Consider the following 20,560-nt stretch of genomic DNA (forward strand, 5'->3'; position numbering starts at 1 on the left):
AATAAGTTGTTCAATATCAAAATGGAGTTTCCATTTTGGAACAGACTATAGATAAGTTTTTTTTTTTTATTATTTTTATTTTAATAATGTTACAGAACCATAGACTCACCAACAGATAATACATTACTACATTTATGCAACACCATTCCCTTAACTTAGCATTCTCGTAACTTAAAGCCTACCTTAAGATTATAAACAAAATATAACAAACGAAAACTTTAATGCAACGACCATTTCTAGTTACAACACTTGAATAATTATAAGGAGTGCTTTCTTGGTCACTAGCAATAGAGTTGGGAACACTAGAAGGAATATGTACAGGATAATTTGAACCAGTATCCTCCGAGTTATAGTCTGAATTTAAAAAATGAAACTGTAGTGATTTCTCTTTATTAACAGTATTTGATTTTCTAAGCTAAGCAGTTGTTCCTCGATATTATCGTGATTTTTATATTTACAGATACTTATTTTACATTTGGAGCTAGTTATGAAGAAAACTGCAAACTTTTTCTCATTTATTTTTATAATTGCACGACATGTAACCATACCATGCTGAGCGAACACAGGGACATGGTCCATGAATGCGATTAACTGCTGCTTTCTGCATAACTAGATGCAAATTTGTTATATTAAAACTGTATCCTTCATAATGTTACTGAATTATAATTGAGTTTAATTTTGTAGTGTAATAATTTTAAGGCAATCATTTTAAAAGGGTACAAATGAATAGAAGTGGAAATTGTAAACGTTGGTGCACCTTTGAAATATATTCGTTTGCATTTCAAATGTTTTAATGAAGCATTCATTTTTCATGAGCTTTTCGCATAAGTTTATACCTACATGGATTAAGTTACAATTTATTTGTTCTACATGAAAACCAACTTCAATCTTGATATTATTGGTGCGGAACTAATACAGAAATTGCGAAAGAATTATCTAAAATATACGTAAAAATTATTAAAAGATTCTGTTGAATTGCAATATTAAAAAAAAGGAATTTTCAAAGGAGAAAGCAAACATGTTTTATTTTGTAATTATTTACACTACATAGGAGTAAAAATAATTTTGACTACATTTTTAGCAGTGCGTTTAGTACTTTTAATTTTGACCTCTTTTTGGAGCTCCATACCTTGAACATGTCTGCTTCAGTGCTTGCCTGATTTAGTTCGCATCTCGTGGGAAGACGCCAACTGTTTAAGGTAGATGATTGCCACTTGGACTGGTGCGAGACTACCGCAGGTTTGCCACAAAATATTCCCGCGAGAGAATTTCCTTCAGAATCCCTGATCTGTGTGTGCGTTGTTTAAAACATCATACATTGGAATTACCTATTAACAACTCCCACTTCTAACACACCAAATCCTTTAGGTACAGTGCAAGCTGTTAGACTCTGGAATTCCCTCCCAAATAATACCAAAACGGCGTAGACGGTTCATGCCTTTAAAGTTCAAACAAAAAGATTTTACAATACAATTGACAGTTGAGTGACTTATATGTATAATTGCTATATTTACACATGTATTTATGAGTATATATTTATAATTATATATAATTTTATTTACCTATATTCTGTTACTAAGTATATAGCTACTAATAATTTATTACTTATCGTATTTTTTTTTGCACCATATATGTTATATTTTATATACAAATCCTATAGACACTTTCTTCTTTCGGGTTTTCAAGGTTGACTGGAAGAAATCCCTTTAAGGAATAAGTCCGCCTGTGAACTTTTTATTATAAACTAATATGTATACTATAACTGAATCTACAAAAGCATATAAATAAATAAATAGATACATATTCATTTTTATACTTGTACTAATATATATGTATAAGTAATAAAATATTCAGGAACAAAGTTGAACAACATTTAACGTAACAAATTTGCTTTTTCTTTTTTCTTTTACAATTTGAACGAGTTGCTTATTTATATGGAAATAAAATGGAAGCATATGCACATCACTCCTCAACTCAATTTATAAAGGTAATAGAGTGCACGCCCGGGGATTTACTCAAGGAATATACACATACTTGAAAACTTTTCTTGACTTTTAAATTACATTTACAGGAACTGATGCGGAAAATTTAAAGTAATATAACCTCCAGTCATTTCTGTACTTGATACTCAAGATTTTCTTTACTTTCACTAAAATAACAAGCTGTTTTTAACTGATTTATTATACTTAAGTTTTTACTCCAATCAGTATCTTGCTTGAGCAATTTATTACTGATGCTCTGTTTATGTTATGAACACAGGTTCTATAACAATTTGTAAATACTAAATGGCGAGTGTTTATTTCTTACTAATCACCACGAAAAATATTTAATATATACTGGTCATGATGATGATGATGATCCGGTTATAAATAAAGAGTTCTAATCACTCAAAATAATTTGACACCAAATTAAATTCTAACTTTTTATATTATGCTTGTTATAAATTGATACATGTACGCAATTGATTGTAGCATCAGAAATTTCTCTCTATAGATATGCCATGAGATTTTTGGCATCATGTAAACTAATGTTGTGAGTTCTATTTACAACCGAACACATAACATGTCAATTCATATTAAAATAATACAAGTACCTTCAAATGTTACCAGTTGACGACTGGTATTAATAGATAACATTGTTTGTTATATCTGCCAGGAAAATGGCTTGACCTTCGGACAAAATAATATTATTATTAATTAGAAAATATTCATCTATACCATGGAGACGCAGTGGTAGCGTATGTACCAGCTTTGCGTAAATGAGGTCCTGAATTCGATACTCGGTCAGGCCAATTAATGAAATTGATTTTTCTGCATTGGCTCAGATCTGGCTGTTTTGGTTTGAGTCCCCAGATATTCGTTGTCTGGTTCCTTACATCCTGTGTTACAAGAACCCTACCTTGAGGAATAGACTGCTAGTGTGATTATGTAACACTTATTGTTCAATATTACATCTCCTTTCTTAAAGATAGCAAATTATCATTGCCATCCTTCTGATCTTAACCTGTTATTTATATGTTTCTCTCAATTTAGTATCTTACTTATAACACCTTTATCATTAACATATTTTATACAATTCATGCAAATAAGTGACTATAAAAATGTAGGAAATTTTCTATTCCATGGTATTTTTTTGTGTGTATGTTACGCAATATCTTCTTCACTTTTAAAACTATTTTAATTAATTTTGTAGTCAATATAGTTACTCGCGTGTTTCATATTAATTTTGGCATGAGTGAAGTCTTTGTTTGTGTTTTGTGGATTATAGCTTTATATATTGGCTATTTCTCTTCTCTTAAACTTATCTAATTTTGGAGAAGCTTCTTATATTAGACTAAATTATCGATTTATATCCTCTAGAAATACAATTATAACATTAGATGAAGACCTAAGCAATAAGTTAGTTTTGGGTATGCTTCTTGAAATCCTTATCAGGTAAACTATATTTGCTCCTTGCTAAAGTCTAAAAGTTTGGTATTTAAAAGAGTTTTCTATAGTTCTAATAATTCCTAAAGCAATGTTCTTTACTAAAACTATCAGCGCTACTTTAACCACGCTCTTGCGACTTTAAACTATCTTTATACAGTTTAGTTAAGTACAATCTTAGAGAGGTTTTACAATAACTCAACAGATAGGGGGGAACGTGAGTGTTTGTAATAGCAGTATAAAAGCTGCATTGTCAGTAATGTATCCTATCAAGTCGACCTCTACATGCCATCCCTGTAAACCATTGTGGTTTATTATTTTAGAATTCGTGAGTACAGACCACATATATTTTTTATATTATTCTTTATGAAATTCGATATTAGCACACAACTCTAATGTTTCCTTTTGACTTCCCTTCACGGTCATAGTCTTCTAAGTTCATTTCGCCAATATACATATATTTCCAATTTCCATTTCTGGTTTCCTTTGTCGCCCACATATTTTGGTCCTTACGATTGGCCAAGTGACGTGCTATCATCTTCACCTATCATCTCTCATTGGTGTCCTGACAACGTATACTGACAGTACAGGTGGTACTAATCTATTTTTGTCCATTAAAAAAAAACTCAACAGATAAGAACTCAAACGTCCATTTATAAATGTAATAAAGGATTCATCACATCAAAATTCTACTATGACATGCTACAGAAAATTAATCCCACAAAAGAAAGTAATTTGCTCCACAGTAAATATCATGCTTGTCCAGCGTCTTGGATTAATGTTGTATTTCTTTTCTAGTAATTATGTAGTTTCTACCTCTAATTCTATTTCTATATAGTACAATGCTTTGTTATATTAAGTAGTGAATAATTAATCATCTTTTAAGCAAACCTGAGTGAATACACTTGTTGCTTCGTCGCTTACAAAGAAGTATTGAAATACTCAAAATTAATTTTGAAATAAATACATTATATTTTTTTATAAAATGCACTAGTTTTAATATACTGTTGAGAGTAGAACATTTTCTTTTCTGTTAATCGCATTCACGGACTTTTGTCTTAGTGTTCACTCGGCATAGTGTAGTCGCATGTCATGTAATTGTATAATTTGAGATTGTGTTTCATAAAAAATCCACTTCAAATGTGATCTGAACCGATTTTGATAAAATATGTATGGGACTAATCTATAAGTATATACTTTTAGATAAAAAAAGGGTGACTTTGTACAAAAGTCGAATGCTTGGGTACCTCTGTCCCATTCGTGTGTCTACCGTGAAGCAGTTGTGTTTGCATGACTGTGTTTTGGTTTGAAGGGTGGGATATGGCGTGAATTTACAAAGTACAGAGGAATAACACCTGAGTCCTCAAAAATGGCAACGCATGGGGGGTATCATGGGCGAAACAGTATACTCTGCTCAAGGTACTGCTCATGTCTATAGGCGACGGTTACCACTTTCCATCAGGTGAGCCGTCAGTTTGTTTGCCATTCTAAGTTGTATAGAAAAGAAAACTCTAAAATAATTTTCCAATTCGGTTTACGACTGACGGAGTTCATAACTCTGTCAGTTATTCGGTTTTATTTTTTAAGTAATAAACTTAAAACATAAAACCGAATAGAAAGCCTTCAAAAGAAGGAGGTTCCCTATTCGGTAGTAAAAGAACATGTTTCTTTTAGTCCTCTATTTAGTTCGTATAAAATAGTTGAGATACATGTTCACATATCTCAACCACACGTAGTGACGGGTGCCTATAGGTGAAAATCAATAGAACATATTTACCAAAGTTCAGATAACGCTGTATCTGTCTATATGACATTGCTACTATATGTCGCACTTTTATTATCTAAGTGAAACTAAGTTATCTTGTTTTACCATCCACACGTAATTAACTATGGTACGTATGTAGTATCACTTTTCAATACGCTAACTGATGTGTTCTAAATTATAATAACAATATGATATGTTACTGTGGCACACTCATGAAAAATTATATTACCTCTTTAATGTACTTTTTTTGTATGTATTGTTTTTTTTTTTTTTTTTTTAAGTAGTACCAATATCTAAGGTTATTTGTGTGCTTTAAGTGATCCAAATAAATTATATATCTATCTATTATATTAACTACTAGATATGTAATTCAGAAACATTAATTACTTTATATTATTCTCAATTTCGTGTATAATATAGTATATGTTATATATGTGCAAGTGTATTTGTTATTTATATATATTTATTTGTTTATATATGTAATTTTAGTATGTATGTATAGTATATCAATAATTACTAGTATCGCATTCGAATATTCTGACATTTCCCTATGGTTAATTGGGAGAAAATGCTTTTTAGGTCTGCTATGTACATATACATGTACTAATGAATAAGTAAATTAATTAATTGGGTACTATTTTTTTTTCCCCGACTTCATTTCCTTGTGAACTTTATTAATATAAACAATACCGTAATCGGTAGACACAAGTACCTAGTTCGATATAGTAGGTAGATATAATAGGGGCACAATATTCTTGATTTATAGAGGTTTCATATTAGCTGTATCCCGCGGCCCCGCCCGTATGTATCGGTACATAAAGTATCGTATCTACTAAGTTAATATATAACCTAGACGTATACAATTTCTATTCAAAACCGTTCTGTAGTTACTGCGTAAAATAGTAAGAAACTTGATAATCTTCTCATCCATCTAGCCAAAAAAAATTTCCTATTAATTATATAAATAGGATTATTGATTTGACTGAGTAATTTTGAATTGATGACAATGGAGTGGTGACCCGTCTGAGCTAACGGTATACGCTGGCGGGACACCAGTGATGGATGATAGGTGAGAATGAAAAGACAGGTCAGTTAGTCCATCGCGATGATTACACTTGGAATTCAATACGATGGTTTCGAGATTGGTTATCCACATTACTAATAACCTTCCTCTCCCCTAACGTGGTATTTATGCTGGACAATGAAATAACCTATGAAATAAACTATATGTTCTCTATCCCCTATGCTATGCATATACTAAATTTCATGACGATTGGTTGAGCTATTAAGAAAATGAGGAATAACCAAAAATATTACATCTAAATAGCTGCAGTTACAGCGGAAGGAATTGTTAGTAATGAGGTCTAATGAACCCATTGCTAGTAATATACCCTATCAGCTCGACCTCCACGCGGTTTCTCCTGGAAACCATCGTGGTTAATTCTAGTGGAATTCGTGACGATGAGCTAACTGACCTGCTTTCATCCTCATCTATCATCACTCACTGGTGCCCCGCTAGCGTATACCGATAGCGAAGATGGAGTAACATTCGATTATCACCCATTAAAAAAAAATAGCTGCAGTTATAAGCATATTTTTTCCTCAAATTATTCTCCAACTTTTATACCGCAAACATAAAAAGTAACTTTGATTTCTTGTGTATATATATTAATAATCGTGTTTTGTAATATTTGGCAGCCGGCCGACGGCGCTGGTTTGATACAGCGTACTGTTTTTGTTATTACAAAATATTATGTTTGTTGTTTTTATTTTAAACCGCACACCGTAATACACCTATTAGCATAAACAAAACGCCTAGCTAGGCACTGCTGAAATGCAGTGATTACTTGCTCAGTGACTACTACCATTTATTTGTGTATTCTAAAAAAGTAAACATGTTCACTACTATAATCCATAATGGAGTAGCCAGATGCAGTTGTCAATTGTTGCCGTTATGATGAACGTGACATTCGCATGCCCAAATTCAAATATGCCCGTCATTGCACCGACCATGTTTGAATACACCATGTCACGGACAAAGTCATTTGGATTAAATTTTGTTTATTATTAGTGTTACTACCAAGCTACCAAAGATGATTAATCTTTGGTAGTTTCTGGTGGTAATTTAAATTAACAATCATAGTTTTTGGTGTAGGCCAGACTCTAACTCACGATGAGCAACAAGTCGGAATAATTTACTAGATTATGGCGTACCATTCAAGTAAACACACGTACAATTTCATCTTACTAATGTTACTAATAAAATTGTAACTAGACGATGTCTGCACATGAAAGTTATTTAAAAAAAAAATATGAGGGTTTTAATAAGACTCTTCTTTTCATTTAAGAGTTTCCTCTTGTCGGTGCAACTAATTCATGCATCTTCCTCCAACCAGCTCTATCCCAGGCCATATTCTTTATCTCCCTATACGACATGACGCCTAGTGTTTCCTTTATCTGTCCCATGTAGTTAATCCTCGGTCTTCCTCTTCCTCTTTTGCCCTCTATCTTTCCTTCTATTATGCTCTTAAAAAAATCGTCATGTCGTATAAGGTGGCCCAGCATTTTGCCTCTTATAAGACTAATAGATATTAAAACAATATTTTTTAGAATTTTTCTCTATCTTTATATTTGTTCTTACATTATATAAAAACTACCATTTTAAATTAGATCCAGTTTCCACAGTATTATTTCTGAAGAGTTAATTTAAATTCTGATGCATGTTTTATTTTGATACGCCGACTAGATGATCGAAACCATTAGTTTTCCTACTTCTGAAATCCATGTCAATCATACGAAGTATCGGGCAAAAAGCTATATATCTATATATACTCTTTATTGTTCCAGAAAATTACAATAGTAAACTTATCATAAATACAAACAATTACAAGAAATGATCAGTTGAGAAAACAATGGGCAGCTTTATCGCTAGAAGCGATCTCTTCCAAGCAACCGTTGGATGGAGAGGGCTAATTAGAAACAGTTTGATCGGAGGCACGAGTAACATAAATCAAAATAATAACTTTTAGTTTTTTTGTCTGTCTATCTATTTGTTTATATTAAGATCTGTGTGATGTAACAAATTCGTAATACAACGCGTGAGGGGTCATAGAACATCACAGAGCATTCTGTTACGTCCATAATACTGTTTAGTTGACGTTGTTCAGGCCAATTTACCAATTTCCATCAGGAGGGCCGTCAACATGTTTGCCATTACGAGTCATTTAAAAATATTTATGTCCAGTTATTTCTGTTTAACATTCATCACACCCGTACGATTTATTACGGTTGTTTTACAGCAAATCCTCTCATCAAAGTCTTGGGAATCTATGTTGGTCGTAAAGACAGAGCAGCTGTGATAATGAGAACTTTGAAGTCGACATTAAAGTCGGCGCCGAGTTCGCTGTGCCGCGGTCAAAATATTAGAATTCATACCTAGTTATGTTAGATATCACACCTAATTGCAATTATCATAGATATATGCGTGATGTTGTTTGGATGTATGTACTAGTAATAATTAAAGATTGTGTCTCGTAAAAAAACCGAGTTCGTAAACTAAACCACTGAACTGATTTTGATAAAATTTCTATGGGACCAATCTGTATTTTTAGATACAAAAAAAATCTCCAGATCGGTTTAAAAGGGACGGAGTTATGAGGTCACATAAAAAAAATAACAGAATTGAGGACCTCCTTTCTGAAATCGGGTGAAAATTAAAAATTTTCCTATAAAAGTATGGATCGAATAATAACATTTTTTTAATAGTGATGCGTCAAACAGACTGTCAAGTTGGTGTGGAAAGCTTAAAATGTTATAGTTTTTTATCCCGACGAATTATCAAATCCTCGTCACACGGATAAACACGCCGTTCGCTCGCGACCTCGTTCGTGTACTTGGAACAAGGAAAACTAATTCATTTACAACCGACTTTAAAAAAGGAGATTCTCAATTCAGTTATATTCTTTTATGGTTGTTATCTCATAACTCCGTCAATTATGAACCGATTTTAGATTTTTTTTTATCAGAAATTTAGATAGATATATTGATTATTTTCTCCAAAAGTTTACAGTAGTAAACTTATAATAAATATAAACAGTTAAAATAAAAGTTTACTCTAAAAGGATACACTTACAGTCTGGTTCTATAGAAATTTTAACAAAATCGATTTAGCAGTTTAGTTTTTAAAAAAAAAAAAATAAAAAAACTAGTTTTGCCACAATTTAAGTCGGTTTTTTATGGAACACAAACTTATTCGTTATTATAGTAATTTAAATATTGTGAACTATATACTACTTAGAAAAATTTTTAAAAGCGAGTCCATATCATATTATCCCATAAAACAGCCAATAACAGTACGTAACCTATCAGTATTAATGTTTTTTTTTCCTCAATAAATTCGATATGTGTTGATGCTATCCTATTACTTTCAATTAAAAAAAAAATGTTTTTCCTATTAAAATGCTTCCTCTGCATTCTTTAAAATAATACTCAATGCGTTTGTATTGTGTTGTACTTGTTTGTTACGTATTCGAGAACAGCTAAGATTTTTTTTATTTATTTATATTTTATTGTACACACTAATAATACATAAAAATATGACAGAGATAAACAAATTGTACAAAGGCGAGTTTAATTATAATCCGGTTCTAGATTATGACTATGTTTATTACTTGGTTTTGGTACAGTCTTTGTATAGGTACTACACAAAAATCATAGGAATATTACAAAACTTGTTGTATCCCGTAGCTTTAGCTGTATCAATTAGTACAAGTAATATTCTTTGTATTAATCTACATAGTATAGTTTATTTGTATGTTTGAACGTGCCAATCTCTAGAACTACTAATCGGATTTATAAAATTCTTCTTGGATTTGATAGCTTATTTATTAAGGAAGCTATATATGCTATACAGTTTTAAAATTCAAATTTACTATACAACTACGGATGAAACAGTGGGATTAAGCTAGTAGTATATAGACTATTAGTACACCTAGTTTAAGCGTAATTGAGTGGCAAACATTTAAATATTTTTACATTTATTATATGGAATGGTAGAATTTATTTATAAAAATACTAATAAATTTATAATGTAGGTAATTTTTAAATCTATTAATAATATTCATACTTGATATGTTATTATTCAGTTGTTTTTTGCTTACTACCTATTTAGTGTAAATTTATTTTACTTTAAAACCTATGATTAACAATTTTGTGCTATCCAATTAAAATAACATCAGATAGATGTAGAATTTAGCTCCAAATATGTTTTGAATAAATATATCTGTTATTTATTTTATAAGTCTGTTTCTTTATCCAATTAAGTATAATATTTTGAGTGAAATATCAGTTATTCATTCTATTTGCATATTTTATATTAATTTACAAGAGTAGAGGAGATACACGTGCTTATTTTCTACGTATCAACGTATAAAATTACATTACCTGACAACTCTTCAGGATCGATTTCCATTACGACGGTTGCCATCTTCCAAAGATATTTACTACACTCATTATAGACGTAGTCTCACATATAAATTACAGTATTTAATTATTAAACATACATTACTGCAAATTTTAACTGAAATTTCATTAATTTATAGTCACAGAAAGTAATGAAAATGTATCACTTTAAAAACTCACTGAGCACAATGTTCGTTCGGATTTAAAAGGACACTGATTACAACTTTATTTATATCGTCAACGTTAATTGAAATCACAATAGAAATTACACTAAGGGATTGATCGTTTCTTCTAGAGTAGAAGTCTGCGCGCGCGCATACACAACCTCACAATTAACGTTTCCACAGTATTCGTTCAGTTGTAAATGCACTCCCATATCACATAATAGGTAACACTCAGTAATGTGACATAGTTGTCAACAAAACAGTGGCAGCATTCATCAAAATGCATGCGCTTAATATAGAATTACGTCTACGCAGAACATCGCTTCTTTGTTTTAACAGCTAGATATGCAAAAATTCTTCAAAGAAACATTGTATAAGCAAATTACAAGTAACTATACTTAATAAACAGTAGGTCAAACGGATATGGTGTCATATAACTTAATTGGCAGACATGGTGGCACTTATTTAAAACAATCATATCTTTTCTATTAATTTGTTAAAGCGAATCTTAAATCACACAAAAAGAATAAACTTTTTTTTTATTTCAATATTGATTCATTAATAATTTCATAGTTTTATACACATATTTCACTAACACACGTATACTCTGTCGATGTTCTTTATAATTAGAGCAATGGACGTCAGTATGAGACTGCTTCTGTAGGTCGACTGATAACAACTACATAACTCATGCAAAAACCATGCGTCAATATACATAGGTAGGTATTAACCACATGTACCTAGGTACTAAGCATTAATGTTACAAGCAGCCATACATAAAATGTAACAAACATAATATTTATCAAATAAATACAATAAAACAATGATAACATTGTCTTGTTCAAATGATCTGTTGATGTCTAAGGTCACGACATGACTCCTGATGTTAAATAATGATAATGGTTTTATAATTCAAAACATTGTTCAGAGTGTGATAAATATTATACATAAGTAGGTATACAGTTTTATTTAATTATTATAATTGCTTGACTCTATTAAAAACCAGTCAGTAATGAAATTTTAATGGACTTTAATGAAATTACTATATATCTAATATTGATAAATTTAGAAGGATGAAATTTAACATATAATATTGTATAGCAATTATTCTTTATATTTATATACATATATGATGTCAATATATAATAGACGTGTGTAGGTCCTGGCATAGAATAGGCCACCCCTTCCTTCCTTTCCCGTCGGTGTCGTAAGACGCGACTAAGGGGGATAATGGTGAAGATATGGGCAGCAGTTAAAACATCACCAAAAGCCAAACTGCAGTTGCCCGCTTGCCAAGCGTGGCAACTACTGACAAAGCCCTCCTTATAAGGGAGGCTATGTTCAACAGTGGATAGTTAACGACTTATACAACTACTATGTCAATATTTTTTTTGAAGCTGTAATGACTCAGTAATTTAGTTTCGAAATCAAAACAACTGGTTTGCCACAATTGAAGTCGGTTTTTTTTTGTGGAATACACTTTTAATTATTCAAATTATTATGCGTCTAATAACGAAAAACAATATTAATGTAATACACGAACATGTTTCGTTGCTACGATTATCAAGTTGTTATGAGAGGTTTCTTGTTTTCTTTTTATCATTTTCGATCCGTATTTTTTTAGGAAACAATACTAATGAATTTCATTTCAGCTTGCACAAGAAAACAGTGCTATAAAAACAAAGATCCAATTAAACCTTGTACCTGTCAGGTAGAAAACATTTGCATTAATTTTTGATAAAATTTGCATTAATTTCCACACTGCAATATTACGTTGGAGCATTTTGCTCTAATGGTATTTGCGAATAAAGCCATAATCTTAATAGGATCTTGTGTATACGATAGAGCGCGAAATACAGTTTGCATTCTAATTCTTATTATAATTAATATTATGACTCCATACGGCAGTGACAATGGATAGGTTGCATAGTTCGAAGAACCGCCAACCGATGAAGAAGAAATTTTGTTTTAGTGACGACTCCGTACAGGTAAACTCATTGTATGTAGACCCCCTCCACATCTCCAATTAAAAATTCTCTAAAGCTCAACACTACGTTCCGTTTTGTAATATAAAAATATAAACTCCTAATTGCTCGTTACTGATTCTATATTATTTAATATAATCATGCTGCGTTTCGAGTAGACGAAGTCATTGGATTTACCGTTAATTAATAAGACCAGAGAGAGACTATGTACAAAAGTCATTTGCTTGGGCACCTCTGTCCCATTCGTGTTTTTACCGTGAAGCAGTTGTGTTTGCACGGCTGTGTTTCGGTTTGAAGGGTGGGATATGGCAGTAAATTTACAGGGTACAGAGGAATAACACCAGAATCCTCAGGAATGGCAACGTATGAGGGGTATAATGGACGAAACAGTATACTCTGTTATGTCCATAGTACTGCTCATGTCTATAGGCGACGGTTACCACTTTGCACCAAGTGGGCCGTCAGCTTGTTTGCCATTTTAAGTTGCATAAAAAAAAAAGAAAAAAAACCTTGAAAATGTACCTACGTAATCAAATTAATTTACTTCAAAAATCTCCCGCTACTAAGATTATCTAAAAAATGTTATTGATAAATACTCTTGTGATAACTAGAATTAGATTAAATGTAAGGAATATTTATTTAATCTAACATCTTATTAAAAATTAAACTAAAATAATTTGATTTTATAATATTGATAAAATTATTATGGACCCAACATGGAAATACTTTAGGTATTCCTTTTAAATTAAATTCGAATTGATAAAAATATCGCATAACGGACGAACAATAAAATAGAGTATGATTCAGTTCTTTTCGAAATCTGTTAAAAATATACCTAATCAAGATTATTTATATCTAACTACATCAAAAGAACCCGTCTATGATTAACTTAAAACAATTATATGACAACTAGAACGATTAGATATTACATTTATCTAATCTACAAGAAAAATAGACGATGGTGGTCTGCTAATAGGCGGTCTAATGGGAGTCCACCTACGTTCTGTCATTTGGCGGACTTAACACCGGATGGTGTTCTCTACCAGTCAACCATTGTGCAAACCAGGAAATAAGTAGACAGTGCATTATTGAATTGAGGAAATAATTAAATTAATACTTAATATATAAATACATTTATATGTATGTATCTATATGTATTCTTTACAAGCGGCGGGTGCCCCGGTTTCGTACGGTTTCCTTTTAATAAATGAATGTTACTCGCTAATAATGTAGCCATAAAGAGAATATTTTTTTTAAAATTAGTTAAATATTTGTTGTTTATCCATTACAAAAAAAAAATCTAATCCTTCTTTATAATACGAGTTTTAGTTTAGATTACACTCAGATATATAGTAATATATTTAAAGTGAATGTGATAAAAAGTAAAACTATCTGTATTAGGAATGAGAAGAATGTAGACTGCATTTTAATTCAGTCAACTAACACTTGGTTAAGACGCAGTCGTGAGCATAATAATCAAATAATGATAGATATGCTAATTTTCGTAAGAAATCTGCTAACAAAAGATAAATCAAGTTCAAAATAAACACAGGAACATCTGTTTTGTCTAAATTTAACGTAAGTAAAATAAACAACGAAATTTATGCGATATTCGACTAAAATGAAAGCGTCATTGACTTGGGAAGTTCAATGAATTCGAAAACTTGATAATTTAGATTTAAGATGATAGATTGAAAAATATTTTAATTTATGCAACATTAATTATTTCCTGCAGTCTTGCTCGCACAAACTTTATCTTTCTGAGAGATTTTCGTGGAAAATATACTTTGTATATATTAAATATTCTGTAATATTACAAAGGAATAATGTAGATTTTTTTTTTATATCCCAAAAGTAGCAAATAGACATATAGCCTGTCTGATAGTAAACAATCACTAGCCTGTAAAACACCTGTAACATCAAAGGTGTCAAATATTGGTTGCCAATTTTTTTTTTAAATATTTGAACACACTTTTTTAAAAAAATACCGTACTCTCTAGAGAGAACTTAGTCAGTGAAGTCATTGCATTTATAAAACTCATATCATCATTGCGTTGCCTTTTCTCATTTACTTAGAGTCGGACAAGTATGTCTTCTTCTTCCATAAAGTCTACTGTCATTTCCAGATTCACTTCTCTTTTACACATATCCTAATTCACACAGTCCTACTTTTCCTTCAGTTGTCCCCTTCCTTGACATCTATCCACTTTTATACTTAACACTTTCAAAAAATTTAATTACTTTCCAACTTCTCCGTTACTGGTGCATTTATACAATTCTAACTTATAAACTTATAACTATATTGTATGCAGTGTTATGACCATTTAATTTTAAGGGCGTGAAGATAAGTTCTCTGCTGATGGAGAGAGGATTATTAATAGCTATTTTAGAATCACTCCAGTAATAACATACATCATCAACATATCAGCCTTTAACTGTTCACTGCTGAACATAAGCCTCCCCCTATAGGGGTTTGCCAGTAATTGCCACGCTAGCTAAGTGGATAGGTAACTGCAGTTAGGCTTTGAAGGTGTTTTAAGTTGAACGCTGCATCTGTTAGTTGACTCTTACGACAACAACGGGAAAGGAAAGGATGGGCTATTCTTTGCCCGTATCACATGGCAAATAATATATATACAGACTTCTTATTTAATATTTATTTAGTAATAATATATATGTAAGTATACATAGATAAAGTATAACAGTAAACAGCACGCAAGCGAAACAAATAAGTTTCGCTTGTTATTTTCTAATACACCACATTGCATTTTCTCATAGTCTCATGTAACAAACACCTGCTCCGCCTGTTTCCTATGACCCACATAGTAGACATATCAAGCTATAAATATCTATAAATCTACTCAACCTATCTTTATGGAAACAACCATGTATTCTGTACACTGTGGTTTAATACACATGAATTGCATTATTTATAAGATTAAACCAATAAGAGTTTGTAAAATATCTACTTTATAAATATAAATTTAATATTAAGTGCCAAAATCACGATTCTTAATTAAAATTTCATAAAAGACACTAATCAAAAACATGGGATATTTTGTAGATACATTAAAATTGTGCACGTACAAGTAGAATTTGTAATAGGTAGCTTTTCGGATCGTAAAGGAAATAACAGTTACAAAGGAATAGCAGACTTAATCATCATAAAATGATAATGAGACCAATATGTTAGTTTACTTATTTTACAGGTAATATTTCTTTAAAAGCATGTTGTTTTAATTTATCATGCATATTTATACTATAACAATGTAATACAATTACATAAGCTATAAATTCTCAATCACTTTTTTTATGGGTGATAATAGAATGGTAACCCTATCTGTACTATCGGTATACGCTGGTGGGGTACCAGTGAGTGATGATAAATGAGGATGAAACAGGTCAGTTGGTCCATCAAGACGCATTCATTAAAAATAGCCAAGATGGTTTCCAAGGGGAACCGCGTGGAAGGCGACCTGATAGGGTATATTGCTAGCAATCAGACTGGAAGATGTTCATTACTAACAATTCCTTTTCCCCCTCGCAATCCCTTTATTGAGTATTTATTTCAAGTCAAGGTAATCAAATATTATAAATTGTCACCGAATTTCCGACTAGATACTGTTACAATAGTAACTTAATATTTTAGTGATGGTATATGATTAAATCACTTAATCACTTTAATTTCAAATCTTAAATCTATTGCAGTTAAAAATTTTAAAACGTTGTTTTCGTATTATTTACTGTAAGTATCAATTCATATTGTGGATATTTAAAACAGCATGATTGTTGTATGCAATCAGTAATGCCGTCATTTCCACTGATATGTTTTAAAAGCGAGGAAAATATGATTCTTATTATTTGGTTTACATTCGATTAAATTTACATAGGTGAATGTAGTTTACTTGTTGCCAGCTTTTATTTTATTTTATTTTATTTATTTATTTATTCTTTATTGACCACATCACAAAAAAAAAATTCTCGTACAAAAGGCGGACTTAATACTATATAGCATTCTCTCCCAGTCAACCTTTGGCTAAACAGAAATTTTATTATGCGGTGAAAAAAATTACAACACATACAATACTTTTCCCCGTGCCGTTGTTTGCGTGACAGGGATATGTTTTTTGATCGGTATAAAAAATAGCCTATATCCTTTTCCATCTCATATAGTATATATACATACGTGCATACCAAATTTTATAGAGATTGGCTAAGCCGTTACGGAGGTATAAAGTAACAAACAAATAAACAAATTCACTTTCACATTTACAATATTAGTGAGGATTTACTGAATACTAGCTATATATATGTATAATAACAGAATAAAAAGTATCTGAAATATTAATCTGGGCAGTGATCCATCCGGAACTTTTTAAGTTGAATAAATATAAATTCACATTCGATTTTCATTTTCATTCAATACGTGCAGTAATTCAAGCACGATTGAGTAAAAAATACATCAACATATTTTACGAATATTCAAATTTACGAGTATAAAACTAGTAGGATTTTTAAACCAAATTTTGATATCAAATTATTCTCAACAAAAAAGAAAATCTGATGACTCCAATCCAAGTTCTAACTTTATCCAAGTTCTATTCCTCATAAAGAAGATAAAAAAAAACAGTTCTCTGTGACTCGCCTGAATTTGGATCATTATGTTACGTACTCCTATCGTAAAGAATTATTTAGATAATGCTTCTCCCATGAAGTAATTCTTGAAAAAGGTATTACAATACAAGAGTCATATTTCTTTATCTTTCAGAAGTTGCAACGCATTGAGGGACCACAGGTGACGATTACTTCATTAAATGAGGTAAGTCCCAAAATATTATAGCCAAGAATTCTTCAAATTGTTAAACATTTTTTCACGATCAACTATGTACCTAAAAATTAATAATAACATGCCCACATAAGTAAATTATTTCTCAATCTCAGTACCATATTAAGATATCTCTCTATAAAACAAACAGAAAGTAACTTTAATTTAAGGGAATGATCCAATTGTACAAAGAATTACTAGACACAGCAAGTAATGTTTACCAGAGGGAGACTTTGTACAAAAGTCGATTGCTTGGGTACCTCTGTCCCATTCGTGTTTCAACCGTGAAGCAGTTGTGTTTGCATGGCTGTGTTTCGGTTTGAAGGGTGGGATATGGCGTGAATTTACTGGGTACAGAGGAATAACACCTGAGTCCTCAGGAATGGCAACGCATGGGGGGTATCATGGGCGAAACAGTATACTCTGTTATGTCCATGGTACTGCTCGTGTCTATGGGCGGCGGTTACCACTTTCCATCAGGTGGGCCGTCAGCTTGTTTGCCATTCTAAGATCTATAAAAAAAAAAAAAAAAAAAAAAAAAATGTGTAAAAAAGAATATAGGTAAATTTTGATTGTTCTTTGAGGTTTAGAGTTATTTAGGATTTATCTTTAAAGTTGCTTAAAAGTAATGTATATTTTTCCCATCACCTTTATATTACCTGTAAAATGTAATAAAATAAGATTTTATGATTTCTAATTCCAGGAGTTAGTATTGATAATATTACACAAAGTAGCGATACGGTTTTATGGAATGTAATTATTTCTTAAGAAATCTATCTTTGCGATTGTTTAGAATCAATGGATATTTTTTCCTGCTGACTTCCTTCGTTGACTTCCTTGTACGTCAATATTATTTGTCTCATGATCCAATCTGAACATTTCATAAAAATAATTATTTTCTATCTATGCAGACGAGACAGGCTGTTTTTTCCTGTTTCTTATTATTATTTTTTTTTTTATTGATCCCATTCGCATGAATTCCCTAGTTTTCTTCGTCTTTTATGTAATAACATTTTTTGCACTTGTTTCATAGTATCTTTTGTATTAAATTTCATTCGTTTACTCTCATTTGTTCATTCCAACATCTTATTTTCTTTACCTGTTATTTATTTTCCTCGTTATTTACTGTTAGTTGTTATTTTGTCTTATATTTATTTTCCGTTTCTAGGTTTGTATTTCCTCTGTTTAATTGCTGACACTTCTCTAATGTTTCATTACAGTGATTATACTATAGTAACTATGTCACAATGTGTGTTACATCTCTTGCACAATGCTTTTTTTGTCTAATTCTAAGAATAAACATATATCATATCAATAATTTATCATAAGTGGAGACCAAAGAAACTTAATGTTAGAGAGTTGGACAACACCCTTCCCCTTTAAAACATCTCTAAAATCCTTACTGCGGTTACCAACTCGCCTCTCTAGCATTGTAACTACTGACAAAACTCCATTTATGGGGAAAGATTATGGTCAGTAGTGGATGGTTAATGACTGAAATGTTGATGATGATTTTAATAATTTATTCCCCAATTTCAATCTATTTGAATATAAACATGGAGAACTTTTATAGAGTTAAGCTCACCTGTTGTACATTTTTATTTAAAATAAATTTTATGTAATTTTTTGTGTATAATAAAGTATAATATAAATAAATAAACTAAAAATTACTCTAATATAAAAAAGGAAATACCTAGAGTTTCAATATACTCCTAATAATAATAATAAGAAACTAAGTCAATTTAAAAGATTTTAATATAAATTTTTAAGAAAATGAATCCGATGAGACATACTTTAATAAAAGATTTAAACTGTCATCATCGTCATCGTCATCGAGCACATATAACAAGATATGAATCTCATTTGACCGAGGACTAATTTAAACAAGTTTAGCGCAAGAACTCGTGTTCCTCCTAACTGCTTATCGCTTTTTCTTCCAATCATGCTTCCGATCAAATCTCTTAATCTTCAACATTTTAAAGTGAACGTAGATATAAAATTTGACTAGCGTCTTGACATCTGATTGATATACGTTAAAAGTTATTTACATAAAAAGTTATATTTGGCATCTCTCCATGGAAAAGAGTTTGGGAAACAAGATTTAAGTACCAATGTGACAAACGAAGCCCATAAGCTTTAAGTTGACGTGGCAGTGCGTTTGTTTAGTAAACGATGACAGATGAGCAAGGAAAATTGTAGTCCCGAAAAGGGAAAGAAAACAAAGTAGATGGGCTATAAAAAAAAAAATAGATTTGTGATATTTTAAATTTGTTTACATTCTTAAATCTAACTTTGCAAATCCATGTAGGTACATCCTAGTCATATTATAAATATAAAAATTTTAAAGACGTTTGTATGTTTGTTACTGAATCACGCTTAAATGGCTGTACGGATATAAGCTAGCAGTTACCAACCATAAGTCAGTAACTAACTATATATGTATATATTCACAAAATTTCAACCAATTCCTAACTACTAACTTTTCCGCCTGGAAGTGGACGGTGGGTGGAGTAAGAGTGGATTTTTTTCACATACCCCTAGCATTGTGTGTATATATATGATATAAATGGAATTAATACACCATTATCCCTTTTTCCCTATCGATATTCTAAATATTAATAAGTACAGTCTGTTAGAAAATCATTAATTGTTAATAAATTCGAGTTTTAGTGTGTACATAATGACACGTGTTTTTTATATATTAAGGTTCTTGATAAATTGGTATACGTTTACTATCTAAAAAAATATTATATAACAGAATATAGTATATTTTATAATAATAAATTCAACGAATCGTTGATCGGACCCTGAGCGCCCGTATTCATGTGTAAACGAGCATTTTTCGAATAAAATCTTTTATTTATATCTCTATTGCATTGACGTTCCAATTATGAACTTGTTTTAGTAGATGCGCACTTAATTATAGGAAAAATTAA

General features: G+C 31.1%; 1 protein-coding gene across 2 annotated transcripts in view; it reads right to left on the minus strand.

Moving 5' to 3' along the window:
• Nucleotides 1-20,560, minus strand: part of LOC113521626 (high affinity cAMP-specific and IBMX-insensitive 3',5'-cyclic phosphodiesterase 8) — a 248,054-nt gene that overhangs the window by 146,721 nt on the left and 80,773 nt on the right. The window contains exon 1 of one of the 2 annotated variants that reach the window (XM_026907215.3): nt 10,633-11,476. The exons of the other annotated variant lie outside the window; for it this stretch is intronic. Within the exon in view, the coding sequence (XP_026763016.2) occupies nt 10,633-10,675 (43 nt within the window). The 5' untranslated portion in view covers nt 10,676-11,476. Of the gene's footprint in view, nt 1-10,632; nt 11,477-20,560 lie in introns of those variants that run through there. 2 annotated transcript variants of the gene reach the window in all.

The sequence above is a fragment of the Galleria mellonella genome, unplaced genomic scaffold (genome assembly GCF_026898425.1).
Source record: "Galleria mellonella isolate WM207_F2 unplaced genomic scaffold, CSIRO_AGI_GalMel_v1 utg63, whole genome shotgun sequence".
NCBI classification, from domain to species: Eukaryota; Metazoa; Arthropoda; class Insecta; order Lepidoptera; family Pyralidae; genus Galleria; species Galleria mellonella.